Source organism: Manihot esculenta, chromosome 2 (genome assembly GCF_001659605.2).
Source record: "Manihot esculenta cultivar AM560-2 chromosome 2, M.esculenta_v8, whole genome shotgun sequence".
Classification (NCBI taxonomy): domain Eukaryota; kingdom Viridiplantae; phylum Streptophyta; class Magnoliopsida; order Malpighiales; family Euphorbiaceae; genus Manihot; species Manihot esculenta.
In genome coordinates this window covers 8,565,261-8,590,323 of record NC_035162.2, presented here as the reverse complement: position 1 = coordinate 8,590,323, position 25,063 = coordinate 8,565,261, and the positions used below count along the sequence as shown (strand labels likewise).

Here is a 25,063-nt window from a genome sequence, read left to right as displayed (position 1 = left end):
TCATTTATATTCCTATTAAAAATTCTAAATTAATAAAAAAATCCTAAATAAAATTGTTTCATTTATCTACCTTCTGTTATTTGTCTTGAACGAGATGTTGAAAATTTAATCATGAAATAAAAAAATAATATATCTATTTTTAAATTTAAATATTACTCGAATTAAAAAAATTTTTTTGTTAATTTAGGAGTTATGTGCTAAAAATGATAATATGGATGGAAAAAATAATTATAAAAAATATTATTAGTATATGATATGTTTGTAAAAAAAATTAAGTATACAATTATAAAAAAATCTAAATTTAGGATTTTTATAGATATTATAAAAAAAAAAAAAAAAAAAAAGAGAAGGAAACTGCGGGTTAAGGTAACCAACGAGGTAGTGTAATTGAGCACGTGGAAACCTTCATCATGCACAGTTAAGATTCATTATCCTTTTTCTTTTTCTGGATGTGGTTAATACAGTGAAAACGGGCGAAGATGTTCTACGAATCGATCATGCGGACTCAACCCATCGGGCAAACTTTGAATAATAAGCCCAGACAAGAAACGCTACTGCTCTCTCACTGTTCCTTTTTTTTTTTAATTATTATTATTTAATAAAATATCTTCGTCCACTAGCTTTATTCATCTGTATATTACATATAGTCTAAAGGTAGTCACATATATGTGTGTTTGTGCATACACAATGTTAATTCTGTCAATTTAGATGGCACATACTATCTAAGAGTACTTTGACTTGTTCAGCTATATTTTTTAAGAGAATGATTTTTTTTTGTTTTTTTTTCATAAGATATTTAGCATTGTTAAAAGCCATCAAGTGGCAAGAAAAGGACAATATGAAATTACAAAATTTCTTACATATATTCGTCCGATAGAAATTTATTAATTACCCTATGAGATTATCTCCTACTCACTTGCCATAAATTGGCTTGGCACTTGCACATCTTTTCTATGCATACGTCAAATCACTTAAATATATACAAGTAGTACCTTAATTAATAATAATAAAAAAAAGAGTTTGTGTATGTGCCTATCTCTATCTCGTAATGCGGAAGAAGCAAGGCACAAAGGGAGAAGAGAGAGTAAAAGATGAGATCGAAATGCAAGTCCTCCAAAACAATATTGGATCATGCATGCATGACTTATTGCTCAATTCCTACCAGATAATGATATAGATCTGCTGCTGCTTCTTCGGATGTGTTCCTGGTTCATCTCACTATTATTATCATAACAGCTACAGCAACATAAGACATAAACATGTAAAAGAAAACACACATATATAGATTTAGACCCAAAAAGGGAAAAAAAAAAAGTTATATATACATGTAACTATGCACTAAGGTTAAAGGCAAACCTTTGATGTTATAGTTGCATTCTAATAATAAGGTTTTATTAGCAGAGAAATGAAAGAGCACTGAGATATTGGCACGGCTCAATCAGAGCAAGACAACATCGTCCAAGCAAAATAAAGCCGAGAAAAGGGTAGGTTTTCCACGTCTGAGTGAACCAGGCCAATATCACAATCGCTATTTCACATATATTTTCAATACGCAAAACAATAGCTACATGTTTTCTTGATTCTTTGAGACCCACAAAACGAGAAACAAGAAAAACCATCGTGCAAGATCAAGAAACAGAAGCCATTAGAGAGAGAGGAAGAGGAGGAGGTGAAAATTTTCTTTTTCAGATGAAGGGCAGATGAGAGCTAATGAGCAAGGTGCATGCGAGGAGAGATGAGAGAATTTAAGAGGGGAAGAGGGTCTGCATGAGCATTTAAAACCGCGACTACCAAAGCAAAAAACAGGGCCACAGCATTTAAATCCATTATTCTTCCCTCCATCTATTTCTCTCCCTCCTATTCATACTATAAACTTCATTAGATAGGGGTACCCACTATAATTCCAATGCAAATCACAACTCCTAAAATAACCCTAAGGAGTGATTAATGTTAGGAGATAACGTACCTGAATTCTGCTCATTCAATGGAATATGCTCAGAATCATCTTACTAAATATATATTTTTCAATAAAACATTCTTATATTTTATGGAATGCTTGCGTTGAGGCTCAGCTCGTCGACCAATCAAAAACCCACGAAATAGAGCTTGGATTGAAGGCATTATTGCAAAAGGGTGGGAATGGAATGGAGGTGTTGGTGTTGGGATACAGCATGGGCAAACAGAGAAGAAAAATTAAAGAAAAGAGAGGACCAAGAAAGGGATCGGCCATGATTGTGATACTCGCTGACTTAACCGAGCCAGAAAGACCACCACCAAATATGAGGGAATCTCTCTCTGGGACGGACAGGCCACAACATTAATAGGCAACTTACTCGTGAGACTGTTTTTAGAACTTTTAACCTCACAATCACTCCGCTTGTTGAATGGTTGATTCGCTGAAAGTACACTACTCTAGCTTCTGATCCTTCTTTCTTTTCTTTCAATCATAGTTAATCCCTTGGGCAAAAGCCACTTGATTTCCTTATAACTCGAGTACTAATCTCCATAAAAAGAGAGTTTTTCTTAGACCATTAGCCTTATATGTATATATATAAAGACAAAAAATATACAGTAAAACATTTAAATCACAATAAAACTCTGTGAGAGTATTAGTTGGAACTCATTTATTACATGGTCTTGAAAACCCTAAGAACATTACCTGTCAGTTTGGAAATTCAGGCCTCAAGCTTAACGGCCTACCTATTTTAAGTATCATTTTTTTTTTCTGAATGTTTAATTTCATACAATTTGTTAAGAAATGTTACTGTTTTTATTACACTCATTCACTTGCAAAGGGGAATTTAAATAAAATATTTAATTAATTGATGGTTATTAAATTTTTAATTCTCATATATATTAATTCAAGTTATTTATAATTTTACTCTTAGAAAAATTTTAATTAATTGTAAGAGCAAAAATATATCATAACCAACTCTATAATTAAAACTATTTAAATGTTGCGGGCCAATTAAAAAATAAAACGTGTACAAAGATAATAAATATTGATGAATCAGTCGATGGTAAATATTTTTGAATCGATCATGGTGAGCTTAGACTTTTTTATTTTTAATGAATAATGAATTATTCTTATATTTATAAATCTTTTGAACCTTATATCTTAATATAATTTAATGAAATTTTTATCTACTAAAAAACAATGTGCATCATATAGGGAGGGATTGGGATTAGGAGTAAGAGGACGGTGGAGTTTGCAGAAGGGGGAAGGCATATGGATAGATTGGCATGGTGAATGGACAAAGATCAAAGTTGTAGGTTGATAAGGGATTCTTCTTTGTTGGCACAAATATGGCAATTCGTTATTTCTCTTACAATATTTATTAATTGTTTGTTTTGTTTTTGGCCTTTCTCTTTCAATTTATTTCTCTCTTTTATTATAATTTACTCCTGCCTGCCTTTTCCTAGAAAATATGGCAAAGTTTTATCTCATTCCATGTTCTTGAGGCTCTCAGCCTCTCTTTCTTTCCCTCTGTGTGGTTCATATAAAAATAATTATATGTTTTGTTTTTTTAAAAAATAAAATTTCGAATTTGACAAATCAATTTACATCGGAGATTTGCTTTGAAAATATTCATATATATTATATGTTCTAAAATAATTTGTCAAATAGTAAGTCTTTTTAAATTAGTCCTTATGTAAATATTTTAGCTTTGAAGGAGAGGGATAATAAATTTGTAATTGCTAAGATTCCAATCATCTATGTTTAAAAAAAAAAGGTTCTTACACATATATAACCTTCTTTTAATAGGAAACGATAAAAGCGAAAATAATCTGTTTTTAGTAAGAATAATATATCAAAAAGCCCACATTTGACAAGTAGCAATCCGGAGATAGAATTTCCCTGCTAAAAAAATTTGATTGATTTGGAGTTGAATGGTCATTTAGCGATCAAAATCTGTTTCTGGCACATTTATAAAGCAGGTCAGGACTTGACGCTTAAATTTTTTATTTTTTATTTAAAATATATCAATTGGCACTGCCAACCAACATTTCAATTGTAGTTTAGCGGCACTGAGGCGAAAGTTTTTATTTATTTATTAATATATTATAATAATATATTTATATTAAATTAATTTAACATTATTATTTATATTATATTTTTTATAATAATAATTTTTATAATATATTTTATTAATTTTAATATATTATTATAATATTATAATTAAATAATTATTAATATAGTAAATATTGATTAATTTTAATATATTATTATAATATTATAATTAAATAATTATTAATATAGTAAATATTGATATATTAAAAATTATAAAAAATATTTATTATTATAAAAAATATAATATAAATATATTATTATAATATATTAATAATTAAAAAATATAAAAATTAAACTTTAAAAGCGGCAATTGAAAATGTCGGCCCGCAGTCCAACCAATATATATTTTTAAAAAAAATATTGCACTCTTGTTTTTAAAAGTGTTAAGGTGCAGTCGTTTATAAAACGCGTTAAAATCTGACGTATTTATACAAAGCGCATTGAACACTAAATTTATAAATATTTTCCTTTTAATTTTAAATTGAGAAAATTTCTTCTCCTCCGTATCAAATTGGCAAAAACCCACGATTTCTCTTTCCAAGGGTTTTCTTCTAGACAAGTCTAAAGTGGGTCAGGTTCCTGTAGTTGATTATGCGTTTTATCAGTTTGCTTTTGCTGCCATTACGTTTCTATTGCTTTGTGGATCTTTTCTTGGGAGGATGAACATCTACCACTTATGGGTAAATTTTGATCTGTATTTTGCAGATACTCTTTTTTTTTTTTTTTTTTAACAATTTCTTGTACCTTAATTAATTTGTGTTTTTTATGTATAAATGATGGTGGTTATATTTATAATTTCCTTGCAGTTATTTTTTTTTAATAATAACTTTTTTTGGCTTCATAGTATAATTTACCAATAGATTCACACGATAGGCAAAACTTCCCACCCAATGATATGATTCACATATTAGGGTGGGTCTTCGTTTGTTGCTTGGTTGGTGACATGACTTGCCATTGTTAATACGCATCCCTGTACTGCCACCACCCTCTTGGTCTGGCTTTCCTTCGACATCATTATATGCAAGTAGTTCATCGTCTCATCCGCTGTAAAACTAAAAGAAAGTGGGATCCACATTCAAGTCCACGACCCTTACTACTCACCAGACAAAAACACAGTTATGGTTGTAATCAATGAAATGGTATTGCACAGGAAATCAACATTCTTCCAAAGTGTGGATGACACATTGGCAGTGTTTCACACGCATAGTGGCTGGCCTCCTTGCTAAACCTGCCCTTCTAAGGTCGACGCATCCACCACTCCTCCTATGGCTATGATACACGTTTGATCTATTGCCTCCCAAATGGAAGAAACAAAGACGGCTTTAGACAAATGGTTTGCCAGGCTGCAGGATCCGCTTTTATTACTGCTTGGAGTGCAGCTATCGCAAGCTTAATATGTATTCTGATAAGCCACATTGCTGATCTGAGTACGCAAATAGATGACCTGGAAATAGGCGATAATGCTCTGCCTGGTGGGGTGGACAGATAAATGCCAAAACCACGTAGTCTCCCTTTGCCTGGAAGTTGAGTTTCACACCATGCCCGAACTCGAATCCGCAATGGGCATGTAATAAGTTCCAGTTTGATAATCTCGTTCTTGCCTATTTTGATCATACTGCTTGCCTGGTGTCATTTTTCATGCAGGGAGGAGAGTTGCAAGGCGATTACCAAAAAAGAGATGCGTGAGATTTTTGTTTATAATCATAACTCTTCATTTTATGCTAATTTACGGTTGTGAAGTAGAAACTTCAACGACGAGATTTTTTTTCTTTAACAATTGGCTCCCACTTACTCTGATAGATTACAGATGTGTTAACATTTTTTATGAATTATGATCTTAAATTTACTGGGAAAGGTAACCAACACATAATACTGTCCATATGCCTGAAAAATGTAGTGCATGAAAATATAACTTAATAATGTTCTACAAACTACTAAGTATTCCCTAAAAAATGAAAAGGAATGAGCTAAGAGATGCACGGACACACACACAAACACATCTGTCAAACGAGAAAAGTTTTAGTTTTCATATTTAATTTGAGTCCACAACTGTACACAAGTATATTCACATTTCAAGCACGCTATAATACATCAATCTTAGCAATGACAATTTGTAAAATATTAAATCTTGGCGAATGTTCAAGGCGTTGTCACTTCCTTGACAATTTTGTCAAACTAAAGAGGCCTCTGATATATTTTTTTTATGAATCTTTTGAAGGAGAATGTTAGTGCCAGCAAACATCAGAATGACGCAAGTGGTAGCTCTCAGGAATTTTATGTATCCTGCAAAGTATGAATATAGAGAAAACCTAACAGAGAGTCGTAAACTCTTGTCATATTGTACCAGCTGGGTTCACCTTATTCATTGTAGAAAGACTTCTAAACAAAGAAGCCTTTGGCGTCAGTGTCACCAGAATTAACAAGGAAGTTGATACATTCTTTCTTGATCAGCACACATTTTATATCTCGATGTTACTTCCTAATTGAAGCAACAAAATCCAGGTCCATGAGAGAATTGATCATCTTTGTGATTTTGAACAATCCAAGGGATCAGTAGATACTAATTTACACGTCAAGTATCTCAGTTCTTGAAGCAAGTTTGAGCTTTACGTACCACTATTTTGAGTTTGAGTTTCTTTGACCATTCATGAGTTCCTCAAACTGTCCTCCTCACTTGCATGAGCATATGGAAATGCAATGCCAAACATTTTATTAGAAACTACGTCTAGACTGAGCACATATGAAGAGCCATGAACTCGCAAGAAACCAGACGCCAAAAGTGCACACTCCTAATACATCAAGACCTAAAAAAATATATATACACATGAATATATCAAGTCCTGAATGACAGCAACTGCTTGTACATACTGTGAACAATACTGAAATTGATTTACCTAAAAGATAGCTACTGTTCATGACTTGATTGGCGAAGCTCCATCAGTTTGTCTCTCCACATGGCTACAAGACTCGAATAATCAATTTAAAAATTATTCCAATGATCAAAAGAATCGACTATGTGAGCAAAAGTGAAGTTGAAGTATGCAAATGCATTAATGAAATTTATGGTGTACACAAATATTTAAATGATGAAAGAAATGCAAATGTAATAGGGAGAAAAATCTTTTTCTTTTTTCCCAGAAGGTACCTGCATCACCATATCTTTCCTCTTGGATAGCTAAATTCATATTCTTCACGATGTCAAGTTCCTCAGATAATGAATCTGGACCATCGGCAGGACTGGCACAATTTAACTCTTACTTAGAATCACAAGAAAGCAGGTGGACCTCAACAACAACAAAAACAAAAGGAGAGAGAGAGAGAAAGGAAAAGCATGTCTAATACCTGTCAAGGGAGACATCATAAGTAGTCTTCCTATCATGCACTCTTCCCATCCCATAGCTAATTCTTATTGCATCCGTGAAGACAATTTGTTTACTTACATGAATTGGGGCCTGATTAGAACCAATTTACACCCAAATCAAAACCATTTTGGATCAATATTCACATAGAAACCAGCACATACTAGTAGACCTATGAAATCAAATAAATGATATAAGGATGTCAAATAGAAGGCTCCGAGATTTCCAACTATATTCCAGTGAGCAAAGGAAAAACCACTGACCAGCACACTTACTAGGCACATAGTTTCAATTAATGATGGATGAGCTCCATTCAAGCTAAGAGGGATTATGGGATATCAGGAGGCCAAGAATTTGTTGATTTGGCTTTGCAAAGCAAATCAATATATTGCCTTGACAAATTCTTAGGATCAATCATGTCAAGTTAACACATCTATAAGTGAAAAAAGAAAAAAAGAAGAAGCAGCATACAGCTAGCATTTAATTTTGTAAAAATTGAAAGCTATCTAGTGGCTTAGAGACTCAGGAATTCAAAAATAAAACTAAAAATAATTGCAAAAATTTAACAGGATTGTGTAGTCAGAGTGAAAATAATTACCTTGCATTTGTTTGCCACATTAATGGCATCAGAAGGCCGCATATCTATGCTTAGAATTTCATTTTCCCCAAGCTGCAGATTTTTACAAGTTCCATTGAACATGATGTAAGAATTGCATAAAGATCGTGTTTTCAAAGATAATCAAGGGCCATATAGTTCACAGTTCTAGGATTACCTTGCTAAAATATACTCTTGCAAAGTAAGTATTAACCACTCTCTCAGTAATTCTCACCATTTTTACCTGAAACGAAGCGAAAAATGTATAAATTAACTGGGTAAAACAGACTTACTGCAAATAAGAACTCAATACTCTCTATGCCTGTATGGTGATGCTCTGTAGGAAAGTAAAGCTATAAACAGTAATGACTAGGTATGGACTGGCAAAACTAACAAATCCAACAACACAAGACAAGCCCTAAACCATATCCCATACACATAAAAAATAAGAGAGTTCCATACTTCATAACCAAGTTTTTCCACCAGATTGCTCACAAGCTGAAACTGGTCTGGACAATCCTGCAGCAAATGAGCATACATGTCTTAGGCCATGATAAATTAAACAAACAACAAAAGTAATGGAAGCCGATAAGAATTACCCCATTATGATCACCTTCCCGAAAATTATCTATAAGTTTCTCAATGGCAAATTCCCCTACATGAAAATAAATTAAAGTTAATCTAATGCAGATTTGCCAACTAAAAATCAATGATGCAAATACCTATTGACGCACCAACGATAATTGGTAGCAAGAAGTCTCCATCACAAGAAACTTTAAGAAAAATAGTGGGACTTTGGAAGCGACGAAGAAACTCGTATCCAATAAAGCTCATATCAGGTCTTGATTCCTGTGACAGCACATCAAACGGGTTCCATCTACCAGGTAATCGCCATCTCATGTCTTCTTGAAATCCCTGCCTTAGCATACGATAGTGTAAGAGAGTTTCTGCACTAGTTGAACCAATAAAAGGGTCAGGGATGAAATTAAGTTGGATTAAATAATATGACACAGCTGGAAAAAAGCCTAAGATTCACCTAATTGCTTGAAATCTAAAATAAACACAATATTAAGTTATAGGAGATTTGAAGATACCTTATGACAATCCATTAAGATGGGCTAATTTAATGCTCGAAATCAAGTATCATCGCATTGCAAGTAACATCAAAAAAAGGAAAAAGAAAAGCACTCATGAAATTAATTTCTTCTCCTTTCCAATGACTAATTCAATCTAAATCAACAACAAATAAATATCAAATTATGCATATAAACAACTAGCGAGAAAGATAAAGAGGGACCTGAAATGAGAACGGAAGCTTGGAGAAAGTCGTGATCGTGGTCATCGTAGGCATTGGTAGATTGTCCACCACCATTGGAAGAGTTTCCACGAGAAGACTTACAATAGATGAGGATTGATTTACGACCACCGCGACACTGTAACCTTAGGCTTCTTTTGAACCCGAAATGAATCGAAAAACACCCACCTAAATTCGGGATCAAACCTCTCGCATTCCTTTCATCCCTTAAAACCCTGAAACCATCCATTGTACGAACTCGGAATTGAGCCCTAAGCATCATTACTATGTCTCAGAAGACGACAGAGGGAGAGAAGGTAAGGTACTATGGTTAAGGTTAAAGGGCAAGATGAGCTGAGCTAAAAGGAGACGAACAGGCAGTTGGATTTCGAGACAAATGGGAATGATAAAATCCGGTGTGCTGCGTTCTGTTCTCCGATTAATTAATTAATTAATTAATAATAAATAATGAGTGAAAGTGGTTTTCTTAATTATGGATGAATAAGCAAGGATATCAGTTGTATCGGATTAACAAAGTAACCAAACTTTATCCTCCTTGTTTCTTTATCTTCGCTCGATTATTGCAATATTATCCTCTGTCCTTTTCTCTTCTTTTGTTTTTTTTATAAATTTTTTCTCCATTAAAATTAATTTCTAAAATTTTGAAATCTATTTTTATTTTAATTTTTTTAATTCTTTGTTTTTGTTGGAATTTTTATTGATAATTAAAACATTAGCTGAATTAAACACCTAAAAATATTATAATTTAATTTATTTATAAGATGTTTTAATATTTCATGCAAAATAGTCAAGCATATTAATACTTAAATAAATAAAAAAAAACACGAAACCTTAATCAGTTTAGATTTTAGGCAACAAGTGAAAGGGACAATTGATAATGAAAGAAATCGCAAATCCAAAAATTAGGGTTTACACAGAAGATTACAAAATAGGAAAATTATCATTTGATCAATTAAATGTTGACTCCGTATTTGTGTTCCTTTCAATCGTAATTGACTCTTACTTTATTTGGAAACACGGAAAAGAGAGGCAAAGAAACTAAGTGAAAGAAACATTTGAGCTAAACATATAAATTTCTTCCATCTGTCTCATTTCAAGGGAAGGAAAAGGACGAGATAATAAATGGGCAGTCCTTCTCTTTTTATTCATCCAAACAACACGACAGAAAATAGAGAGAATAAATCAAAATACATCTCACCGACGATTTTCCTTTTTTTATTTTATTTTATCCCCCGGGTTTCCCTACCCACCAAACAAGAAATTTGGGTTGGAGCTTGATTTTACACTTTGACCAGGCTTCTCTTACATTTTAGTTGGCCTAGGCGTAAACCTTAAGCCTTTCAAAAGAATTTGTAATTATATTTAAATTAAAGAATTATTAATTAAACCATGTCATATTTTTTTAACCATCAATTTTACTAATTAAGTCCTAATTAATGCTAATCAAATGAAATTATAATATAATAATAAAAAAACAGACGACTTTCACCTCACTCCTTCCCGGAAATAAACTGATTTGCCTCCAATTTATATGCAGCCATTGAAAAATAACCAAGGAAGAAATCTCCTCCCCCATCTGGGAATTTTATTTTTTACATAAGACGTTGAAAGTTAAACTGGAAAGGAAACAAAAATTCTAAAATAGTCGCTACTAATATATATAATCACTGTTATAAATACACTTGACCAATAATCTTTTTCTAGCAACTCAATGCGTTGCTTAGAATTGAAAAAAAAAATCAACTTTATTTAGTAATATTAAAATCATCTCTAAATTTTTTTTTAAACTAAAAAAATAGACAAAGCGCATACAATAGTCCAAAACAAGATGAACGATACATGGACCCATCTATTTATCTTGTATTTCTCTACCTCGCATCTAATAGCACAATTAGACGGTAACACATAAATCTCCTATCACAAGCTGCCAATGGTATTAGACTACTTGGCTGGATTGTTCCAAGCCATGCTCGAAACAAGATTTGCAACGCTAACAAGTGCTCAAAATAAAAAATAAAAGGATTAAAAAAAAACAAAATTTGCAAGCACGACCATAGTTTCATAAACAACTGTGTAACGACAAGTTTGGCAAAACACCCATACATTAAGGAGCGCCAACAATTAGTCATTTCATGTCTTCAAAACAAAAATGATCTTCTCAAGCCCAAAAGGGCTTCACAAATACATCTCCATGATTTCACTATATGGAACAGTCGACCATATGGCCTCACCTAGAGCCACGATAAGGAGGCGAGTAGGGTGATCTGGACCTCTCTCTCTTTGACCTTCCACCATTGGGAGAGCGCCTAGGAGAATAATCACGACCCCCATGATAAAGTGAGCGCCTGGGAGACCTACGATAATCATCATAGCCACGATTCCTACCATGGTAGCCTTCCAGAGTAAAATGAAAAAAAAAAATAGTAGAACTTAAAATTAGAACATCATTAAAATTAGAACATCATTGTCCCTAAATTTTTTTTTTTTTTTTTAAAAAGGAAGTTGTACGTTCATTGGAACTGTTAGACCAAGCATTTCATCTTTACAGAATCCTAGGAATCCAGACCTACCATAGTCCCCATTGCTGATAATCCCAAGATAATGCCCTGGTGTTGGAGTTCTTGGTCGTTTCCTCCGTGACTGAAAGATAAACAGACCACCTTAAGTCTACATATCACAATGACAAATATTTAACTTGAACAACAAGCCAGTATCATGAAACACCACCAAAACCAGCAATTTTTTCTCCCTCAAACTTGAAAATTTTTCTCAAGTTGAGGGATGCCTCTAACACCAAGTTAAGCCTAGGCTTCACAACAGCTACAAGATTGAAGTTCAATATCTAGACATGCACATAAACATTATACAAAAAGTTGTATTAAGAAGGCACCTAAAGGGAGTAAAAGAGTTATATTTTGAATATCTAGACATGCAAATAAACATAAACATTCTCTCAAAATGTCCATGAAAGGAGGTAAAGCAAATTACCAAAGAAATTAAGAAAACAACTAAGCACACGTTACTAGTGTTCATTAACCAAGTGCCAGGTATTATAGAATACCATAAGCCTGATTAGAAAGTGGTTCATAATGTCCTTGATTAGTTGAGAGTTGAAATTGAATGCTGTTGGTAAAGTCCTTTGATTAGTTGAAGGTTGAAATTGAATGCTGAAGTTGTATAGTTGATGAACAATATAGTTGCTATGTTTAGTTGATCACAAGCATTTGAAAAGCTGTTTAAGCTGGCCATTGATCAAGCTGTTTCACTTAAGTTGACATGGATGGACTGATCATCTTTGATTGCTGCCAACATAGCTATAACCAGAAAACCTAAAAGTTCAGAAGAACGATCCAGTGAAGTCTGACTCATGTTCAAGACTGGGGTTACAATAACATTACCTTCTCCACTGTAATATATCTGCCCTCCAGTACTGATTGATTGAGATACTTAACACAGCGGTTTGCATCCTCAACAGTGTCCATTGTTACAAAAGCAAAATCACGAGAAATGCGTGTACGCGGCTCCACAACAAGAAAACAGGATACAACCTAGTAAATAAAAATTAGGTATTATAACTAATTGTGGATATGTAATACCAAGTAGATCCCATATCAGATGAAGAAACCCAACCTTTCCCTCTTTAGACAAATGCTCTTCTAGGTCCCTTTCTGTGACTCTTGTGGGCAGACCAGTCACATATAATGTATTTCCAGGATTTATAGCATCTGTCCTGCCATATAATTTCCAAAGAGAAGAGAGTTAAAAAGAGATTATCCACACAAGCAAAGGTGGATGCACCAGTCGCAGAGACATGTCAAATACAATAGCACGCCAGTGTTACAAGTGACCAAGGATTCCAAAGCTATAATTGCAACTAACCTGCCACGACTTCTGGATCTTGATCTAAAGAGAAGCACCACCATCCATGTAAAGAAACCATCAAAAAATTGATAAATACAGCAAAAATACTAATATATATACTTGGCTATTCATTCATACCAAAAACACAATCAATAAAATGCCAGAGTTTTAATACCTGCCACGAATACGGGACCGTGGCCGGGACATGTATCTAGATCTGGACCCGGACCTTGACCTGGACCTCGAATGGGGTCTTGATCTAGACCTCGACTGTTCTCTCCATGGGGAAAGAGACTGTGAATTCCTGATATATCCAGAGTGCCAAAAAAATAAAAGAAAAGAAAAAAGTGAGTGTGAGCAGACACAAAAGAGAAGTAGCACAATTTAAGAGTGAGAGTGTCAAGCTCTGTAGCCAAATTTTCCCAATAAACATGGCAAAGATTCTAGTGGCATTTATAGAAATCCAATATTGTTTGTCCTTGTACTTTTCAAGCTCCAGAACGGTGTACCAGAAACTCAAAGAACAAGAAACAGGAAGCGACCTAATAGCTATCCCAATATATACTTTGTAACACACTAACACGAAAAACTATCTACAGATTGCTCTGCTCTATCGCTAGATCTATGAAAATCCCAGGAAGACAATGTCCATTTCTTCTCTGCAGGAGCACGAACAATGAAAATATAGTAATTACTGTGAAAAAAAGTAACCCAGAAAAATCTCATGGAAAGAAAAGTTATTTTCCTACCAAAGCCCATGATGAAAGTGAACCCATATACAACACATTGCATAACACTTAATAGCATCGCCATGGCCAAAATATCCAATTTGAAATCCTAACAGTAGCGCTAACAACAGTTATATACGGATGGAAATTTTAGAAAACCTAATTTCATGAAAATGCTCGAAGAGAAGGGGATATCTAATATTTTTAAGCATAAAAGAGGATAAGAAACAGCCAATTTAAAAAAAAAAAAAAAAAAAAAAAAAAAAAAAAAAAAAAAAAACTCTCATGAAATAACAGACAATCTAATCAGAGTGAGAGGTCTACCTTTTGCTAGGAGAATCCGCCTGCGTAATAAGCAAAAGGAATTGAAATTGATCAGTTCTCTTAACTGACAAAAATCAAAGGCAAAAGGCAATAATCATTATTCATTAACATGGGACATTGTGAGTGTGTGTGCGTGTGAGAGAGAGAGAGAGAGAGAGAATCTCACCATTTTGATCCTAAAAGCAAGAAGCAGAAAGGCAGAGCCTGAAAGTTAGGGTTAAGAAGTTTTTGCAAGGAGCCACAGTTTGCGATTTCCGGTCCTTACACAGGACGGAAAAAGAAACAGAACCTCAGTTATAAAATATTTTTAATATAAATTTTTTGTTAAAAAAAAAGATTTTTTTATTCATAATTTAGATGAATTGTTAAAAAATGAAATTTATTATTAAATTTATATATAAAAAGCTTAGTACTTAAACTAAAAGTGTGCTTCGATTTTAATTTTTTTTATTAAAATATCCTATACTAATTAACTATTAACATGTAATATTTAACTATTGACCATTATTGAAATAATTAGTCATAATTAATATGTCAAGCAGAATCAGATTCTAAATTAATATACCATCGTTGCAAATTACTCTTGAATTTTAAATGGACGCTCATATTTTAGTTGCATTTCTTACTTTATAAGCTAACTTTTAGGAGATGGGGAGAGAAGATAAAATTGGAAGAAAGATGAAAAAAAAAAATGAAATTCAGTTTAAATTTAAATAGGGAATTTCAATTATTGGGGGAGTGCAATGGGGAAGAAAATGGAATCTCAAAATTTTTAAATATATTTTGTCAATCAATCTGCGGATAGCAGACTTGTGGCTTAAAATTGAAAAATAGAAAGAGTTTCAACTTAAATAATTGAATATTTGAGAGAATTACTATTATATTTTTAAATTTTTTTAGAAAAGTTATTAGTTTGTTTATATTAAAATTATTCTATTTAAATGTTGCTACATTTCATGGAATCAAATTATTTAATTTTCTGTCAAAGTAAATTTATTTTTATTTTGGTTAGAGAAAATCAATAATATAAATATTTAAAATTATAAAAATAAAATAATATATATAATTAAAATTATAAAGAATAAATATTATTTAAAAAGGCTAATGGATGTTTCAGTAGAATTGAAGAGTTTTGTTTTATGAGCTACATATATGTTATAACTAAATAATTTATTAAATATGGATAAATTAATTGATTTTCTAAACATCCCGGGACTTGATAGTATTTTTGTCTTAAATCTTTTACATCGAGCGACTCGCCGTTTTATTGTTAAAGTCCCATCTCTTTGTCACTAACTTCCTTTCGAGAAACGCAAGTGTTGAACGCCAAATGTCAGTGAAGGGTTGAAGGAAATCTTTCCCTTGAAAGTCCAAATGCATGGATTGATTAGGCAAGCAGAGCTGAGGATACCATTCACACCGATCAGATTTTTCACTGATGGAAGGACGTGGGCAGGTCCATACAGAGACTCGTATGATTATACACACTTGTTACAGAAATGTAAAGGCACCAAATGCGTCAAAAAACTGCACTGTCAGATCATAACAGGAGGATATGAGCAGAACCGGTTTGTTGCTTCAAAGTTAGTGGGCAAATATTGTGAGAGCTCAAACATGGGATATGCAAGGAAGGTGTTTGATAGTTTGTTTGAAAGAGATATTTTTCTGTGGAATTTGATTATTCAAGGCTATGCAAATATGGGTCCAAATACTGAAGCAGTTAGTATATATTCTGAAATGCGTTTGGCCGGTATTTGTGTCAACCAGTACACGTACCCTTTTGTGCTGAAGGCTTGTGGGGTTTCAGGGGACAAAAAGAATGGTCAGGTGATTCATGGGCATGTAGTGAAGTCTGGACTTGACACGGATTTGTTTGTGGGGAATGCCCTTGTCGCATTTTATGCTAAGTGTCAGGAAGTTGATATGTCTAGAAAAGTGTTTGATGCAATTCCTCAGAGAGATCTTGTTAGTTGGAATTCAATGATTTCCAGTTATGCTGTAAACGGCTATGCAGATGCTGCTCTGACATTGTTCCGGGCTATGCTGCGAGATCCGGCAACCTGTGCACCTGATAATGCCACTCTCGTTACCGTTCTTCCTGCTTGTGCTCAAGCAGCAGCTATCCAATTGGGGTTTTGGATTCATTCTTACATTATAAAGACAAGTATGGAAATTGATGCGGCACTAGGCAGTGGCCTCATATCCATGTATGCAAATTGTGGTCGAGTCAACATTGCCAGAGATGTTTTTGATCGAGTCTCTGATAAGAACATTGTGGTGTGGAATGCAATTATAAGATGTTATGGTATGCATGGTTACGCTGACGAAGCAATCCAAATGTTCTCCCGATTAACAGAGAGTGGTTTACAACCAGATGGTTTAATATTTTTGTGTCTGTTGTCTGCATGTAGTCATGCAGGCATGGTTGAGAAGGGGCGAGAACTGTTTGCAAGAATGGAAGATTATGCAGTGGAGAAAAACGAGGAGCATTATGCTTGCATGGTAGATATCATTGGCCGAGCTGGATATCTTGAGGAGGCAGTTGCGATTATCGAAACAATGCCTGTGAAGCCAAGGAAAAATGTTTACGGTGCCTTGCTTGGTGCTTGTAGAATACACAACAACATAGAACTCGCTGAAGAAGCTGCAGAGAGACTGTTTGTTTTGGACCCTGATAATGCTGGACGATACATAATCCTGGCCAAGATGTATGAAGATGCAGAGAGGTGGGAGGATTCAGCCAGGGTTAGGAAGTTGCTTAGGGAAAGGAAAATTAAGAAGCCAATTGGTTGTAGTTCAATTGAGGTTGATTGTGTTCACCACACATTTGGCGTTGAAGATGAGTCTCATCCATGTAAGGATCAGATTTTTGATGCTTTGGAGAGATTGGATAGGATAATGGGGGATGAGTTAGTGGAGATGTGACCCTTCGCAAGGGTGCCTTGATGCTCACACAGAATGGGGGAAATCGAAGGAAATAGGCCTGGAAAAGCACAATCATAGGTCACCTTAGCCACTGGTTGCATGCAAGAACAACCAAGAATGGAAACATGGCTGCAGACTGAAGCAAGCAAACCAACAAGTCAAGCCCAAGTTACTACCATTTTGTTGTGAGTTCCTCTGCTATTTTTTTTGCAATGGCCTATTAAAAATGCCAACAGCATAGAGTATAGTCCTGTGAATTTTTAATGGTAAAACAGAACCAAACACACCACTACTATAATTAGAATAAGAAACCAAATCAAATGCGAACCTATAATTCATCAAAATATCACAAAAAAAAAAGGAAAGAAACTTTAACAAGAACCGAAACCAAAGCGAACCCACACCACTGCTATAAACCATTCATTCAGTATGTATTCACAAACCAATATTAACGTCATTTTCATTACACTTTGCACAAGAATGGAACAGCACAGCTTTTTGAATCTGTCAAACTATGAAACCCAGCAATGTACCAGATATTTTCTTCAGCTTTATATGAGCACAAGGGAAGAGGGCTGGTGGCCAAGGCAAGGTTATGTTGTTAAAATATCAGGAATTTTGATGGATTGAGCTCCAAGCACCTTACCACCAGCATCCGGGAAATTTTCATATCCAGGTCGGAGGCCTACCTTCCCATCAGCATCTACCTGCACAGGATACATGAGAAGATGGCCTTGCAATAATGTGAAATTCGGATCTGTATATTTGTTCCAGTTGGTTTCAGCAGTATTCTTTACTTTCTTCACGCATTCCAAACTCTCAGGTTCCACAAACAATTCCTGGATCTCCCCAAGATGCTCGGCCCATAGGGACATTCTATATCCATATATCTGCAAAATGCATTGATTAAGTTGGCCATTTCCTCAACCGTAATAGAGTCCCAAAAACAAAAGTCTCCTATAAGAGGAAGAAAAATGGCAATCCAACCTGACCACGTGGATGTTTCTTCTTTGCAGCCCATGTATAATGGGGTTGATATGCACCCATAGCGATCTCAGTGTCTTTTGAACCAGCCATGGATCTCTGGTTAATATTGGCAGATCCAATGATGACATACTCATCATCCACAATCATTCCCTTTGCATGCACATAAATCATGAAGCGCTGATGTTTATAAGCATCCGAGATCTGATAGGAAAATTGTAATTGTCAGAAATTTGCAAGTTTCTTGCATATAACAAATCAAAGCAATACTTCAAAAAAAAAAAAAAAGAAACATTTCTGCTGCTTAGAAAAAAGTGTCTGTATGTCTATATATTGCTATCCCCGAAACTTGAAAGTTAAAATTTTAGACAAAAATTCGGAAAGAAAAAAAAAACAAAAAAAGAAAAACAAACCAACATTTATGCATGTACGTAAATAAGAAAGAGGAAACATGAACTCTAAAACTTTTGAGAGCAAGAAGTTAAACTGAAAATCTCAATGCTAAAAGCCCCTTCAGTTATTGACTACGGATGCAGTCACATTTTAACCTAAAATAAATGGTCTATGGAACTATAGTCATTGCTGAATGGACAGCAACAGTTGATGTCATGAATAACAGATTTCCAAAAGCACTAAAGAGAACTATTTAAAACAATTACCGCTTCACCATTAGTGCTGGACATCTGCTGTGGATTTTCTTCCCGATTACCGAGGCAAAAGAAATTGAGGTAATCTTGAGGATGTGAATCCATTTGCATCGATTTAAGTTCCCTTGCAACTATATCATACATCATTTGCATCGTCTGGCTCTGCATAAGGTGAGCTCATGACTGTCAGAAATGTCAGTTCATCATATTGTTTCACTTTCTCAAAACAAATTCCCTGACATCTCTCAACAAACTAATCAAACTTTCTAGAAAGATCCCAAGTAAAATGAACTTATAATTCTGAGCCATTGAATAGTATTCTATCAGTTTGAAACGACATCAAAAAAATTCTTACTTGAAACTCCAAGTTCCAACAAGAATTTCAGTCACACCGCCATACTTACGGTATAAGAAACAAGCTAAACCAGAAACCTATGAATCTCATAATATTCTCCAAAAGCATAATCATATGTGCAAAAAAACATAAGAAGGCATAACAATAGCAAAGATAGCAGAACTCCTTTGTCAGCTAAAGTTCCTCAACACACTTCTGTGAACAAATGCCAATTGAAGATATAGCAGTGAATCATGCCCATGAGTCAAATTACTGTTAAGTTCAAACTAGCAACTCATTATACGAAGAACCTAATACCCCCTGGCGGAGTACTGGGGAGGGTCCCACGCATGATGCACAATAAACATAATGGTTGCAAGAAAAATGAAAATGCAATTCCTTTTTGCTTTGAAAATGTAAAGATGTTTCACATAAATTATTACATCTTGAGACAACAATACCTGCCAGTACAGAATTTCTTGCATGGTATCACTTTTTGGGTCACCCTCAGGCCACATTGGGAGCACAATATACACAGCAAATCTCTCATTGGCCCTAATTTTACTAGCAATCTTTAGCGCCAACTCCATTGGGATAAGATTGTCGGCTCCTGCACATTATATTCATGGTTTCAGTCCACAACTGTTGCCCCTCGCCCAGATATATATCTCAAAAGTCACAAGCCAAACAACTTAGACAACAATATGAGTATGATACAGATGTGACTAGCAATAATTAAGCCAAAGATAACAGTATATCAACCTTAATTGAAAACGACAAAGGTAGCTTAAAAAAAACGATGGAGTAATTTGTGGTCATTGCTAGCAATCTAAGCCAAGCAATAATGACTGATGACAGCCAAAGACGATTGGCAATAGTTGATATGCTAATGAATCTGTGTCTATGCAATATCCTTAAAGTTAAAGGTTACTCACTTTCAATAAGTCTGTTTAAGTTCAAAAAGTGATTTCCTGTTTTGTGAACATTAAAAATAATTTTCCTAGAAAATGGCTTATTTTTCTTTTGAAAGTTGAACAGGAAAATTTCGGTTGAACAATTTTCCTAAATGCTCAATATAATAAATGGCATCTTGTACAAGGATGACTAGTGGAATACAAAAACAAAACATCTTCTCCAGTAAAAGGCAAACTCTTAGAAAGGAAAAACAATAGCGGAAGTGGTCTTGGAGTAGGTATTGAAAAAGGCTAGCCCCGGCTTAAGTCTTGCCAAAAACCAAAGTTTCATACATAAATTTAGACATCAACACTTAATTTTCTTTTTCTATTGCAATGACAAAAGAAGCATCAAGCCATCAACAATGGAAGCAAAGTCATCCAAACAAACAAAAAGAACACTTGCATAACAAGTTATCAGAATCTGGACCTGCATTTTTATATGATGGCCATCCATACGATGATCCAAGAAAATACTGATTTTCTATGTATATAAAATGCTGAGCAGATCTGATTGCCTGGATGTATGCAGTTTGAATGCTCTTATCCACCACCTGATTTTTCGTGGCCACGAGGTTCTACAACAGAAAATTTTGCATGAAGATGTAAGATACTACTGGGATACCCTAAGTGTGAATTAACATTACAGATGGTGGTATCATCCACTTTAGCTTATATCATAAGCAAAAATGAGGGAAACTGTCAACTCATTGCATAAAAACCTGAGCTTGACAATCTTGGGCTCTTCTGGGAAATCCTTTTAATGATCCTGTGTCAATAGACCGAAAAATCTGCAAAAGGAAAATAAATTACAAATATAAGGGATAAATTAATAAATAAATAGGAACTTCCACCTTCACAAAAAAAAAAAAAAAATTGCGGTATACAACCTGGACATGCCAGTTTTCAGGATCTTCTTCACTGGAAACATACACAGTGGGATCATCTGGTGGAACTATTGTTACACCATCCCTTATCGCAAAAGGAGGACTTAGGATCCATGAAATCCGTTCTATCTTAATCAATGCATCATCATGCCAATGGGATACCCTTTTGAAACGCAATCCAAACTCTGTCCACTTTGTTGCTTTCCTCCATCGCTGCTCAAAGTTTATAAGAACATCATATACAGCAGGCCCTTCGATTCTGCAATGCAAGTCATGCCACGGTTGCCTTGGTGCTTTGGTCCCAGCCTTATAAAAACAAGAATAAATAAAAAAAAATTAAAAAAGAAAAAAAAAAAAGTCTAAAAATGAAAGATTTTCCGGACAATCACTTACAGGAAATGTTGGATTATGGAAATCATCCTTGAATACAGTGTCAAGGTCACGGAACAACCGATGCTCAGGAGTATCGTATCGTCCATCACATAGATCAATACCTCCTAAAAATGCAGTTATCTTCCTATTATTACCATACGCCTGCGTGTCCACAAGAACACATTTCTGATGATGCGTAAAGGCAGTTCCAACAACCTGGACAGAACCAAAACAATCAATAATGTGAATTTGTTCAGCAAAAAATAAATGAATTTTAATAGAAACAACGTGAGAGGAAGTAAAAGAGCAGGGTGTTAACTATACAGTAAAAGCTTGTACAGTAAAACACTTAAATATAGGTAAAGTCAAATCCATTCTCAAATTGTACCACAGACACCTGCAAAACGACAACAATTCATTTTGAAATAAAATAAAGCTTGCCTGTTGTTTCAAAAAGCTAAGCTTACTGCTGGCGTAGCGCGGTGCCAATACACAGATGACAGACGAATGTTTGAAAAATTTTCGGGTTTCCTCATCATGCGTCTGCATCAATCCTGGCTGCAGCCGATGAAATTTAACATCAATAAATAATCAAGATACAAACTATATTTAGCCACCTCCATTGCCCCCGAAAAATAACCAATTAGTGCCAGAAACAGCAGAAATGGCGTTAGGGGGACACCTGCGGCTGTCATTATCACATTTATTAACTGACAAAATCAAGCAAATTGAGAACTGCAATGGTAACAAGAAATCTCACCGTACTAATACCAAACTTATCATGCGATGTCTTATCATCCCATATCAGCAACAGCACTCGCACTCCTTCCTCAGACTTGTACTTAAGCAATTCCCCAAGAGTCAAATCCCCACCTCGCGGCAATGGCCTGGTGGGTTCTCTCACCAGCTTAATCTTATAGAAAACAGACCATCCCACAATGTAAATCATATGGTGAGCTTCTGAGATGGCATAGCAAATATCCTCCCAACATTTCTCTTGCTTATAAACCTTCCCGCCGTCAATTGCAATCTCAGGCAACATCTCATCAAGCACATGGGCGTCTTGATACATTCTCACTGTACTTCCTTTTCTTAAAGGGAAGTACGTATTCCTCACTCCTCGATGTTCAGGATCGCCGGCGATACCGTGGCGGTACAATGGATTCTTCTCACAAGGCGTAAACTTCATTTCCAGATGTAGTGCAGTATCCGGCTTCGGTGGCTTGCCCGAGGAGCCAATTATGGAGAACCAGTCGCTGATCGACTCCCCGGTGACGAGTCTTCGAGCGGGGATTTTGACGATTCCGATAAGCTCTGCTCCAAAAAGGTCATTATCCTTGACATGAAATTCAAGGTCAATTACCGGATGAGCCAGAGGAATACAAAACCGCTGCCTCCACTTGGGGTTTTTCGCGTTCTTAATCACACGAGTGCGTGCCACAGTGGCTTGAGGAACGACGACAGTAACGTAAGGATCACTAGTGACGATGTTACGGTGGCGATGAATTTTCTGGTCTTCTTCACCTGTCTCTTCGTCGGTGGAACCGGCGGAGGTAGCGGCAGCGGTGGAGTGTGGGGTGCAACCAGCAAAACAACTGCGGACACGGGTGGAGACTAAATCCATGTTAGGCAATCGTCTAGCTTCAATAATAAACAAGTCAAGGTCCCCATGAAGACAAATTGGCTGCTTTTCACTCTCAGAGATCTCACCCATAGAAACAGAACTTGTAAACAGAGCAGTAAGTAGAGAAGTAAAGAAGAAGATATCAAATTTATTGAAATTGGAAGAAAAAGAAGAAGACAGGAGATGTGGGTAATGTAGAAAAGAGGAGAGAAGGCGATAAAGAAAGGAATTTGAAGGTGAATTGTGAACAGAGACAAGTAAAGGTTTGTGTACAGGGTGTGTTTGCTTGAAGCAGAGAGCTAAGAAGTCGTGAAAGGTGGAGACTGTTGGCGGGGTTTGGGACAGCGAATGATTATTTTAGGGAATAATTTAGATTAAATCAAAATCAAGGCAGAGTTATTCTTATCAAAAATATCAAATAATGGGTGTTTTGGGTATTTGCTGTAGGGGAAGATAAGGCCATGAAAACGAAGGAAGGTTGATGAAATGGCACGATTTGAATTCGGTGGTTGGAAGATGAAGACAAGCGATGTGAGATTAATGGTGTCATGTTAAAAATAATAATAATAAAAAAATGATGCTAATTACAGTTTTGGATACAACAACAGAGACGAGGTGGTGAAGTCGGTCATGTGGAACGCTTGAATTGAAACATGTCACCCACATTCATCAGTTACGCAACCGATGATCCATCGAAGGCTTTTAGAGAAAGACGGTTTTTCTGATGGAGAGCAATAATTGATTGAAACTGAAGAATCAAATACAATCGATTTTATTTGATTTTTTTAGTTAATTAATTTTTATATTTTTATTATTTAATTTATTTAATTAATTTTTTATTTAGGGATTGAAAGAATAGAGACTCATTATCTTTTCTAGTTCCACCCATGAGGCAATCAAAATTCAACACACCATTGTACATAATTCTTTTGTTAGGAAGATGCTCAAATAGCCTGAAAGTTGTAAGCTTTCTTCTTGTATATGCTACCTTAACAGCAACATCAAACAACAAAATGAAATGCATTAAAAATCCCCTTCAAAAAGGGAGATGAAAAAATGTTAACCAATCATCACCCCCCTTCCTTCAAAACCAAAACTACTCCTACAATTCAACTTTATTTATTCTCAACTTCTAGAAGAAACAATCATTTTTCTTTTTTAATTTTATTTCAAGTAATAAATTACTTCTTATGCTTTTCCCTTTTTTAGAAAATATGCTTTTCCCCTTTCAATTGAAACCAATTCAGATTTTCGATTTGGAATTGAACCAAAATCATGTTAGTGCGTGGTCCAGCATAAACTGGCAGGGAAAAGAAAAAGGAAGCAACATTGGCATATTCATCATTTAGAATACAACGCAAAAGTCGAAGAAAATCCCATCAACCATGTTTTCTTTTTCTTTTTTCTTTTTCATATAATATTACACTTGATAATTAAACAATATAAAATTAAGAAATATTTATTCAGGGTTAGTTGCAGGTGGAAGCAGGCTGTCTAATCCTGTCTGTCTCCGTTTCAGTTCACGTGGGAACTCATTTCTCCTTCAAGTTAGCTACCATTCCGAGATCGTTAATTCCTCGGATATGTACTTTTGACATCACTATCAACTTTAAATTTTGACTCAGCCTAATACACGCACCCATATATCAACTTTAATTAGAACTTACAATGATCATAATCTCTGGTTGTGTCAAACAATATGTTTCAAGTTGTATGGAAACATTAATCTCTGGTTTGAAATCAATGATTTCATAAATATTTAATTCATTTCATTTTTTATTAAGTTTTTTATTTAAAATGAAAGCATGCATTTCTTTTTTTTAACTTATAAAATTTTTATTTTTAAAAAATAAATTAAATCATGTATGATTTTATTACAATCTATTTAAATTCTTTTGTTTTGAAATTAATATGTCAAAGAAAATATAAGAAATTGTTTTACTTAATCAAATTAATATTTAAAGCTCTTTTTTCACTTATAAGCTAAAATAAAATAAACTGGATTGGGAAATACTTTATTTTGGTGCTTATAACAAATATTTTTCTATTAATATTATCATTTAATTTTAAAATTTAACTAATT

The 25,063-nt window shown here is 34.6% G+C and overlaps 4 protein-coding genes and 1 long non-coding RNA gene across 11 annotated transcripts; 1 reads left to right on the top strand and 4 right to left on the bottom strand.

The window, feature by feature from the left end:
• Positions 1-949: 949 nt before the first annotated feature.
• LOC110610040 lies at positions 950-2,476 on the bottom strand. The gene is made up of 2 exons (XR_002487151.2): positions 1,357-2,476; positions 950-1,236 (listed from the first exon to the last, which is right to left on the bottom strand). It is a non-coding gene; the product is annotated as an uncharacterized LOC110610040 (long non-coding RNA).
• Positions 2,477-6,077: 3,601 nt separating this feature from the next.
• On the bottom strand, positions 6,078-9,774 carry LOC110605307 (bifunctional nuclease). 3 transcript variants are annotated; one of them, XR_006350088.1, is made up of 10 exons: positions 9,324-9,774; positions 8,749-8,973; positions 8,626-8,681; positions 8,489-8,545; positions 8,205-8,270; positions 8,030-8,101; positions 7,415-7,524; positions 7,218-7,309; positions 6,967-7,038; positions 6,078-6,876 (listed from the first exon to the last, which is right to left on the bottom strand). XR_006350088.1 is itself a non-coding variant. In XM_021743776.2 (10 exons), exons 1-9 carry the CDS (start codon positions 9,601-9,603, stop codon positions 6,978-6,980), a joined length of 1,011 nt encoding a protein of 336 aa, XP_021599468.1. In that variant the 5' UTR covers positions 9,604-9,769; the 3' UTR covers positions 6,078-6,876; positions 6,967-6,977. The 3 variants fall into 3 exon arrangements, 2 of the variants coding, with proteins under 2 accessions (XP_021599468.1, XP_021599478.1); XM_021743776.2 differs by having other exon boundaries at positions 6,967-7,030; positions 9,324-9,769; XM_021743786.2 differs by having other exon boundaries at positions 6,967-7,030; positions 8,761-8,973; positions 9,324-9,767.
• A 1,589-nt stretch (positions 9,775-11,363) lies between these two features.
• On the bottom strand, positions 11,364-14,543 carry LOC110603970 (serine/arginine-rich splicing factor SR45a). 4 transcript variants are annotated; one of them, XM_021741990.2, is made up of 9 exons: positions 14,421-14,509; positions 14,255-14,318; positions 13,745-13,861; positions 13,378-13,506; positions 13,221-13,244; positions 12,972-13,071; positions 12,740-12,889; positions 11,912-11,981; positions 11,364-11,735 (listed from the first exon to the last, which is right to left on the bottom strand). In XM_021741990.2, the coding sequence occupies exons 4-9, from the start codon at positions 13,407-13,409 to the stop codon at positions 11,569-11,571; spliced, it is 543 nt and encodes a 180-aa protein (XP_021597682.1). In that variant the 5' UTR covers positions 13,410-13,506; positions 13,745-13,861; positions 14,255-14,318; positions 14,421-14,509; the 3' UTR covers positions 11,364-11,568. The 4 variants fall into 4 exon arrangements, with proteins under 4 accessions (XP_021597682.1, XP_021597690.1, XP_021597672.1 ...); XM_021741998.2 differs by having other exon boundaries at positions 14,255-14,274; positions 14,421-14,504; XM_021741980.2 differs by lacking the exon at positions 13,745-13,861 and having other exon boundaries at positions 12,972-13,066; positions 14,421-14,543.
• A 963-nt stretch (positions 14,544-15,506) lies between these two features.
• Positions 15,507-17,413, top strand: LOC110608959 (pentatricopeptide repeat-containing protein At3g46790, chloroplastic). The gene has a single exon (XM_021748238.2). It carries the CDS (start codon positions 15,629-15,631, stop codon positions 17,177-17,179), a length of 1,551 nt encoding a protein of 516 aa, XP_021603930.1. The 5' UTR covers positions 15,507-15,628; the 3' UTR covers positions 17,180-17,413.
• A 70-nt stretch (positions 17,414-17,483) lies between these two features.
• Positions 17,484-23,456, bottom strand: LOC110608958 (phospholipase D delta). 2 transcript variants are annotated; one of them, XM_021748237.2, is made up of 10 exons: positions 22,117-23,453; positions 21,798-21,914; positions 21,378-21,572; positions 20,988-21,290; positions 20,820-20,888; positions 20,528-20,675; positions 19,606-19,754; positions 18,823-18,972; positions 18,167-18,367; positions 17,484-18,069 (listed from the first exon to the last, which is right to left on the bottom strand). In XM_021748237.2, exons 1-10 carry the CDS (start codon positions 23,068-23,070, stop codon positions 17,773-17,775), a joined length of 2,583 nt encoding a protein of 860 aa, XP_021603929.1. In that variant the 5' UTR covers positions 23,071-23,453; the 3' UTR covers positions 17,484-17,772. The 2 variants fall into 2 exon arrangements, with proteins under 2 accessions (XP_021603929.1, XP_043810040.1); XM_043954105.1 differs by lacking the exon at positions 21,798-21,914 and having other exon boundaries at positions 22,117-23,456.
• Between the last annotated feature and the right edge of the window lie 1,607 nt (positions 23,457-25,063).